This window comes from Sarcophilus harrisii, chromosome 1 (assembly GCF_902635505.1).
Source record: "Sarcophilus harrisii chromosome 1, mSarHar1.11, whole genome shotgun sequence".
Classification (NCBI taxonomy): Eukaryota; Metazoa; Chordata; class Mammalia; order Dasyuromorphia; family Dasyuridae; genus Sarcophilus; species Sarcophilus harrisii.
In genome coordinates this window covers 452696152-452705998 of record NC_045426.1, presented here as the reverse complement: position 1 = coordinate 452705998, position 9847 = coordinate 452696152, and the positions used below count along the sequence as shown (strand labels likewise).

General features: G+C 35.9%; 1 protein-coding gene across 1 annotated transcript in view; it reads left to right on the top strand.

Moving 5' to 3' along the window:
- Nucleotides 1-1958: 1958 nt before the first annotated feature.
- The window catches only part of PREX2 (phosphatidylinositol-3,4,5-trisphosphate dependent Rac exchange factor 2), a 411213-nt gene continuing 403324 nt past the window's right edge, over nucleotides 1959-9847 (top strand). The window contains 1 exon segment of the mRNA XM_031946290.1: nucleotides 1959-2588. Coding sequence (XP_031802150.1) covers nucleotides 2448-2588 — 141 coding nt within the window. The 5' untranslated portion in view covers nucleotides 1959-2447.

The following is a 9847-nucleotide window of genomic DNA, read 5'->3' as shown; positions in this document are numbered from 1 at the left end:
TTACCATACTATTATCAATTAGAATTTTAACCAGTAGCAAATGAGTGCAAATAGACTTCTGGAAGAAAGAAATCAGAAATTTCATTAAAAAAATCTCAGAATACAAACTTTATTTAGTAAATCATCATGGTTTTCTCAGGAATGTTTTGAAAAGTTATAGTTGATTTTTCTTAATATAAAAATGCTTCTATTGCTAAGTGATTATTTTGACTTAATCAGTTGGTGGTCTAAAAAAGTTGAGTTTTATAGGAAAAATTCATTCCAAAATGAAATATAAAACTTGATAACATCTGCTTTATTTTGTTTGTGTTAGATTTGTTGGATATGTTCAGTGCTTATTAGTTCTTACCTCTATTTATAAGTACAACAAAACAGTCAAAATAAACATTAAAGGCAAGGCAGTCTCTCCTTCCTTTCATCGGAAAAAAATAATATTCTTTTGAATGGTATTCAACAATCACTTTTATGCTTTATTATTCAGGCTGGTGACACTTGTTTAATATCACTTCAGATTTTCAGTAGTTTTAATCTGATGCAAATGTATGACTTGGGAATGAATTTATTAACTCTAGTGGGAATAGATAAGCAAAGTGCATTTTTTCCTGTCTATAATGTAATCACTATGGAGGATATATTTATTCAATGCATCTGAAGTTTCTTGGTTATGCTTGTCTGTTACATTCCTAAGGTGTCTTAATTTTTTATGCTAATGTGACCTTCCCAATGCAAAGCAGAAAATTACTTTTGTTATTGTTTTTTGTCCTTCATTCAAAAGAATCATGACAGTGGGAAGGTGATGTCATAACTTGTAAATGAATTGGATTTAAGTGAGGTGAGTAAAAGTCGCCAGTTTCATTCTCTCCTCTGAAACCATGTGGATGCAGTGGTAAGATATATATGAGGAAAACTGAAGATGGCCCAATGTGTAGCGGAAGACTTTGGCCTTTTAAAGCTAAGGTCTTTCTCAGATAGTTCCCAGATTTGTTTGAGGATGCCCATTTAGTGATTAAGGCTAGGTAAAAAATGAGACAAAGAATGGCTTCTTTTACCTCCCAAAAAATAAAATGGGAGTGAAAGGCAATTGCTATTTTCACTCTCCACCATCAGGGTCCAAACAATGACCAAGTGAGGTCTTGGCTGGAGCCTACTGTTGCCATTCAGTGAGAGCAAACTACTTGTAGAGTGTAAGTATTCAGAAAAGTTTTCTCAGGCTTTAATTAAAAAAAAACTCTGTTTGGGGAGGGAAGAAAAAAAATCAATATATTTATTTTCAACTAGAGAAAGATAGGTGAGAGGGTAAATATTTTTCTTCCCTAGTTATGTAATAGAGATACTTGTTTCTTTGCTTTCAGGATATGTACACAGCACATTGAAGCTTAACAATAGGACTGAGTTAGTCTAGTGGGAATTTGGGACATGATAAAACCAGTGTTTCTGTCTCCCTGTATCTTCTTAGATCTTCAGTGGCCACAATTAAATCCAAATTCTGCGTGTGTATGTGTGTGTGTGTGTGTGTGTGTGAGATAGACAGAGAGACAGAGAGAGAAAGACAGAGACAGGGACACAGAGAGAGACAGAGAGAGAGAGGTGGTATTGGTGGTGCAGCTAGTTGGCACGAAATACTTCCTGAAGGTTGTTTCCTTTCCCTTTTCCTGAGATTTGGCTAAGGGTAAAGGGTTGGAGTCATATGGGATACAAAGCTTTTTGATTAACGTCCAAGTTGCTGCTGCTGTCACCACCTCTTCCAATTCTGAGAGAGGAGAGAGAAGAGATGAGAAGAAAAGAAAGGAAAAGAAAAAAAAAAAAAGAAAAGGAGAGAGAGCGATAAAGAGACACGGGGAGGGGGAAGGGAGGGAGGGAAGGAGAGTGAGACAGACAGAGACAGAGACAGAGAGGAGGAGAGAGAAGAAGAGAAAGGGAGGGAAGAGGAGAGAGAGAGAGAGAGAGAGAGAGAGAGAGAGAGAGAGAGAGAGAGAGAGAGAGAAACTTAGCTACAAAAAGGGTGATTAGATACTCCCATCCCAAGAATCTCTCTCCCCTGTATTGGGTGTTTTGTTTTTTCTTTTCTTCTGTTTCCTCTTATTCTTTGGGACCTGTAGCTAAGATCTGCAGACTGGGAGGACTAACTGCAGGGAGAAAGCACCGTGCGCGGAAAGGGAGGATAGTCTGCTGGGAGGAACGACGCGCTCCACTCTGGTGTCTCAGTAGTTTGCCGGAGTCCAGATCCCGGCTTCCCCGCCCCTATTCCCTGCTCCTCCCCCACTATCCACCCCTCTCCCTTCTATCCCCTTTTCACCATGTAAAGTCTCCCGGGGGCCTTCTCGGACTAGTCGAAGAGACAAGCAACTTTGCTTTCTCGCGTGGGCCAAACCAGGACAGGGCAGGGCAGAGCAGAGCAGAGTCTGGCAAAGCCGGGACAAGGACTGGACCGGACCCACCACAGCACGATGACCGAAGAGAGCAAAGGGGAAGGCAAAGGGGAGAGCGGGAAAGACCTAGAGAAGCAGCTTCGCCTCCGAGTGTGTGTCCTGAGCGAGCTCCTGAAGACCGAAAGGGACTATGTGGGGACGCTGGAGTTTCTGGTGTCGGTGAGTTTTCCAGAAGTGAGAGAGGCGGGTAGGTTTATGCAGAAATGCTGTTGGAAAGGTTAGACAAGGACTCCTCCTCCACCCTTGGAAGCTGGGGAGAGATTTCCTTCTCAGGGGGCGATCTTACATCCCTATGCATTGGAGGATGGAGGGAGAGACCTTGCAGAGGTATTGACTTGAGGGATACTCCTCTATCCTGAATTTTAGAGTTTAGGAATCACCTAAACTGGGACAAAGATTTTTGAGACTTGGAAGCTCCCAGCTTTGCAAGTACCTTGAGGTTCTTTGGTTTGGCAACCTTAGATCCAAAAGGAGGAGGCTATTGATGATGGGAAAAAAACTCATTCCTTCCTCACTTTTCACCTTCCCTTTGTCCTTTTGCTTTCTTGCAGTAACACTGTAAATTTTTTTTGGGGAAAAAATCATCTAAGTATTAATTTCCTTGCCTTCCGGGGATTTTCGCTTTAGGACTCTGGTTTGGTGATGTAAAGCTGAGTGTTTCATTCAGGTACATTTGGTTAAATTCGGAATCTGTTGGGGTTTGAGTTCATTATTCAGATTACATGGCAGTGCAGTCCCTTTATTTATAATAATCCTTGAAACATAGTATTCTGGTAGGGGGTAACAGAAAGAGCAAAGAGGTTTTGATCTGCAGCAGCTGTTGGATATTAAAGCCACATGTGGTGCTCACACCCCTTCCTACAAGTCCCTTTTGCCCTTCTTTAAGACTTCTGTACTATACTTGTGGGCTTGATATTCACTCTAAGCACCAGTGTGGTGTAATAAAGCTCATGTCAAAAAAAGTAAAAACTCTGAACCTATAAACTTTGAGATTTCTTATAAGATTTTACCTCAAAGTTTCAACTTTACTGAGAACCAACTTTGAAAAAGTTGTGTCAACTTTAATGCCAGGAAATACATTTTGAGAAACTGTTTAAGTTCCTTTTAAAACAGCTTTTCAAAATGTATTTCCATTTTCTGATGTTAAGTACAAAGAATATGGACAACTTACCTTGTTTTCCTATTTGCTTTGGGAGAGCATCATTTCAAGAGTTTAAGTGCCTTAGCTATAAACAGTTCAGTTCAAGTACTTGACTTTGTATGAAGCCTGATTGTTTGTTATTAGGGCTCTGACTTTCTTCTCTACCCACCCTCTTTCATCCCCCTTTGTCTGGAGGGAAGTGCTTCAAACACCAAACTTCCTGCTCAACTTTCTGAGATTTGTATACTTTCAGCATATGATCATGGAAGAGGAAAATCTTTACTTGACTCTGGCAAAAAGGTACTTCAAATTTAGGAAGATGCACCAATTGGCTTTGGTAAACTAAGCAATTTAAAGCCAAGTCAGCTAAATTGAAATGCAGTTTTGGGAAATTTGAAAACTTTTAGTCTCAAATTTGGCTTCTCTCAAAACTTTTTTTTAATCCTGTCAACAAAACAGTTTTTCAGTTTTGTAACTAGAACTAGTTACTTTACTGTGGTTCTTGGTGGGGAGGGGTGGGGAGTGGGGGGGAGGTGGAGGGGGAAGGACTGGTCAGAGTGCTGATTTTGCAGAAATAGCCACCAATAAATAGAGAAGGTAAACTTCTGTATATAACACTGTCATATGGTGACTTTTCCATTTAAGCTTATTTCCTTATTTATCCTAATAGAAAACCAATCTTGCTGATTTGGGATTAAAGTTAAAAAGGAAAAGTGGTAAGGTTCATTTTTAATTTTTGGAAGATCCTCCCTCCCCTCATATTTTTTACCTTATCAAGAAATTACAGATCCTTCTGCTTTTTCTATTTTCACTGGACTATTTCCTGCATAATAATATGGATATCTACAACTTTGGATCATGGTTTTAGAATTGGAAGGGACATGAAGATCATCAAGTCCTGCCTCCTCATTTTATAGATGTCTAAAAAAAGTATAGGTATATGTCCAAGATAACCCTGCAGCTAAGAGGCAGAGCTGGGATTCACACTCAGGTTCTCTGCTCCCAAATTCTTTGCTCTTTCCTCTATCTCATGATAGCAACATATTATGGCTTATTTTCACATCATATTTTTCCATCATTGAAGATCCATTCTTAAATAGGAAAACAAAAAGAAAATAAATTTGTGGAAAAATTATAATGTATTCAAAATGAAATGAATTTTGGGTTGAATATATTTGGAAGTCAAATGATTGTCAATTTTATTTTAATTTTTTATATTCAGAGGAAAAAGAGCTACTTAAATCTTTTTGTAATGACAAAGATAGAATGTCTACCAACATACATACTCGTATACATGCATACGTACGTACATACATATGCATGACAACAATATCAATAATTTGACTATATAAAACATTGTAAAAGTTCTAGAGAAGAGAAAAAAGATATATAAGAAATTGATAGTTAAGTAGAAGAGATAATACATTGACAAATTCATATACGTATTTTTTTTTTTAGACCGGTTGTTTCATTGGTTTGAGGAACTCTTGTCACAAAAACTCTATTCAAAAATGCAGATCAAAATATTACTCTGTATGGTCTGAGACACTGAGGAGTTGAGATTTAAATAATCATAGACATATACATAGACATAGACATATATGTCAAAGGTAGGATCTGAACCCAGGACTTTCTGGTTCTAAGGCTGGATCTCTGTTCACCTCACTTCATAAGTGTAGGTTTGATTTTGTTTTCTATTTCTTCCTATTGGATATTCTTCTTACCTTGGGCTTCTGTGGAATTCTTTTTTTTTTTTTTTTCATTTTTCCTAAATTCTTAATGTTCTCTTTTTTCCTTTGTTTATCATCCTTCTCTTACCTTCTAAGAATGGACATGTTGATCAAGACCCTTAGGCTTCATCTCTCTCTACATTCTCTTCCTTTGTGAACCTTTCAAAATGGTAGTACATTTATCCCACTATGCATATATTTCCTAAATCTTTATGTCCAGGTCCAGTTGATCCCTTAAAAAAATGGTGTTGCATATCAAACTACTTCCTGGACTGTGCTACCAAGAAATATCATGGAGTCATCTTTGCCTTTTTACTTTATTTTATACCTCTCTCTCATGTGATCTATTGCTAAGTCCCATTGTTTCTACTTCCATAATATCTCATGCATCTGTCTAGTCTTCTCCAATTCACATTCTTACCACAAAGTTCAGATTCTCTTTACAATTCTTTTATTATAGCTTTCTTAATGGCCTCTTTACTCCTCTCTCTCTCTCTCTCTCTCTTTCTCTCATTCTTTTTTCACTTATCTGGAAAAATAATCTTCTAAATATAATCACATCATTCCTTTGCTCAAAAGCTGCCTATTGACTTTGATATCAAAACACAAACTTCTTAGCTTGACATTAAGGTCCTCTACAGTTTGTATTCAACCTACCTTTATACTGTCATTTCACATTATTCTTTCACATATTGTACTTTTCAGCCTACCTGACCTATTAACTATTCCTTAATTTCAAATTATCCCCTCCCACCTCCAACATTTCATAGATCATCTAAATATCTGGGAATGCACTCCTTCCTTTTCCTTGTCTTTCAGACTCCTTTTCCTTAAGGTGTAATTCAGGTGCTGGCTTCAACACATTCCAAAACTGTCAACAGAAAGTGTTGCTGTACCTCTTCAAATTTTCCCAATTATCTTTACCTCTACGTCTCCTTTCCCCTTATTGCACTAGTCTTGTATTACAGTTACTATTTTGATTATTTATATGTATTTAACACCTAAATTTTTCAAAGTCTTTTCCTCAGAGCAACATTTGTGTATATCATATAATAATATCCATGTTCATTAGATTGTGAGCTTTTTGAGGATAGAGATGGTCTTTTTTTCTGTACCTGTGTTGATGGCATTTAATACATGTTTATTGAATTGCTGAATAAAAGAATTACTAAGTTATATATGAAGTTTGAGAAAGAAATATCATTTCCATCTGGGCTAATCAGTGAAGACTTCCTGGAGGAGATGGAATTTGAAATGCTGAAATAGGTAGGATTTCAATTGGTCACAATAAGTAAGGAGAAGATTTAAATTATAAGTAAAATGTGTGAGCAAAGACCTGGGGGAGGGGTTGGGTGGAGTAAAGTAGAGAGACTTGGAGCTTAGAGTACACCGACCATTAAAAAGTTCTGAGCAGTAAAATGGCAAATCAGATTTGCTCATAAAGATTAATTTGGCAGCTCAATTTAGGGAAAATGGCCAAGGAAGAGTTTCGAGGCATGAGCCTTGTTAGGAGATTATTATAGTAGTATAGGAAGGAGCAAATAGGTTGTGAATTAGAGTGCTATTAGTGGGATTAGAAAGGGGATAATATATAAATTAAATATTGTATAGAATTCACAGGATAATGAATTGGAAGAGGTAAGAGAGAAAAAAATAGATACCAGCATAATGAATTCATTAGTTCATTTTTAATAGAATGTATGTCTACCATGGTTAGTGTTATTGTGTGAATTACTGGGAATACAAACATTTAAAAAAGACACACTTTGTCTTCATTTAGTCCAAACCAGTCCACAACTGAGAATTCTAGGAAAAACCCTATTCCTATTCTAGTTCTTTTCAATTAAATGTTCATTTTAATAAAATTATTCCTGTGCTTAACTAACCTTCTCTATTAAAGTCAAAACTAGCCTTTCTATACCTTAAAGGCAGAGCCTTAGTATATTTTGACTCTATAATTTAGGCATTTACTATATTTTAAGTTATTTTTCTTCATTACCTAACAAGTCAATTGGAGGTCCTCTATTTCTGTCATAAATGTTATAGCTTCCTCTTATCGTAAAAAATTCTTAGCTCTTTTTACATTATTGTAGGATCACAGTATTTCCTTGAAGTCTAACTGGAAAAGTTTTTTGAATGTTCAGCCAATGTTTAGAGCTTTGAGAAGATAGGGTGCTAAGGGGACAGTTATAAAAACGAAATCTATTCTATGTTGTGTATGTGTTTCAAAGCAGGTTTCTTAGGCTGTGAGTACCTAATAAAATTTATTGGTTGATTGGATTTCGGGTTAGTATCCTGTCTCTCTTCCTCAATTTGTTTTTACTTCTACTGGGGATTAATCGAAAACATTGTTACAACTGTAAAATGATCCAAAATGCTAAACCAAAATAGAATACTGCCCTTGAGAAAGATGGAAACTTAAAAAAAGTTTTTTTTATAAGGCTTGAGTAAAATCTACCCATAACTTGGATAGCCAGCCCATTTTGCTATGCTATATTGAACTATATCTGTAATTTAATGTTAGATGTTTTTCTTGTTTGATTCTGAGTCAGTCTCCTTGCCTCAGATTTCTCTTTTCCATTAAATAAGTGATTTTCTTAAAGGGTAGGTATGATCATGTTACTTTCCCCACACAAATCAATAAACTCCAATGGCTTCATAATGTTGCTCGGGTCAAAAAGAATATCTTTTGTTTGACTTTTAAAATCCTTTATAATTTGTTTCCTTACTATTTCTTGAGTCTTCCTACATCTTCTTCGTCTCTACATACTCTATGAGCAAGTGACCCCAGCCGGAAAATTCCCAGAATTCTCTCTCTTCTAATCCATCCTTCCAAGCTTCCAGGATTTCTTTCAAGCCTTAGCTAAAGTTCTATCCTTGGAAAGAAGTCTTTTCTAGGACACTTTAATTGTACTGTCTTTCCACTATTGACTATCTCTAATTTATCTTGTTTTTTCATAGTTCTTTGCATGCTATCTTCTTCTTAAGATTGTGAGTTCCTCAGAGAAAGAGAATAAGTTTTGACTTTTTTTTTCTATTCACAGCACCTAGAACAGTGTCTAGCATGTAATAGGTACTCAATAAATGCTTTTTGAGTTGACTTGACCATCATTTTACTATGTCAGTAGAGAACAAAACTTTATTTATTATTTGGAGAATGGAAATCTAAAGGAGTTAATAGCATTAGAAACTTGAATTTTAGGTTCAAGCTACTCATTTCCTAATTATGAAATGCACCATGATAGCCTCTTATTAAGCCTGTTTCTGATACTTTGTGAGGTCATACTCAATTGATGATTTTTTAAAAACATAATATTCCTGCCATAAAATTATTAACCTTTTACAGTGTCCCAGGAGTGGCCCAAAGAATTTAGAATATATATTTTATGTTTTAGTTTTAATTGGTGAGTCTTGTGATTATTTGTCTTATGCCTAAAGGCATATACTCTCCCACTCTATTTCATATTTGCCATTCTTGGTGTCTGTTGTATTCCTTCATTTTGTCTGTAATCTATTTCCCCTAAATAAAATTACCATTTTGCCAAATACAATGATCACTGTGAATTTTTTTCATGATGGAACTCCAGCTTTTAGGGTCATCATTTGGTGACAAATCACTTCACAATACTTAAACTAAATCTTTTAAATTTTGTCATTTCTTGTAGTTGTTATTATTTTATCTCCTAACCCCCAACTCTTTAATTTTGTACTTCTGGATTTGTACCTGGACTTTAATAATATCATATCTAAGAGCATTTATTATGTACTCTTTTGGCAAATGAAAAATCCAAAAGACTAAGTTTTGGGGTGATTAATGATCAACTAATTAATTAGGCTAGCTAATAACCAATAAAATGATGATCATTGGTTTCTCTTGGCAACCAAAGACAAAAGACATGGAACATCTTAAAGGTTTAAATAATCCTTGAGAGGGAATTCTCTCAACAACCAAAAACCAGCCCTTACTGGTAGATATTTAAATGAAAAGATGGATTAGAAATCTTCAGTTCCTCCTGCTGAAAATGTGGCTTGATCATGAGGCTGAAATGCTTCCAGCAATCTGCATTGGAATCTATTTTCACCCCCACTACTTTGGTAGTACTCTCCATAGCTGGATCACTCTAAACTCTAGTGGGGGAAAACTGGGACTCATATCCTTAGGGCAGGAACTCATCTAAACTGGATTCTGTTTCTAAACAGAAATAAATTCTACTAGTTGGGCTGAGTCTTAGAGAGATTGAAGAGCATCTACCTTGAAGATTGGGACAATTCATCAATTAGCCATGTTCTTTAGACTCTCTAACTCTAATCTGACTTTCCTGAATTGAGGAAATAAAGGAAACAGATCCCCAAATAATAATTTGTTGTTAATATAATAGTAATTTCACTCACCATTCATTAAAGACTATATTCATTCTTCCATCTGTATGCATATGTGACACTTCTAACTTCAATTCATTACATTTTTTGCCTATTCTATGTATACTAAGTCTAATATATCATAAAGAGCCATTATGTTCCCTCTTTACTATAGGATGCATATTTAC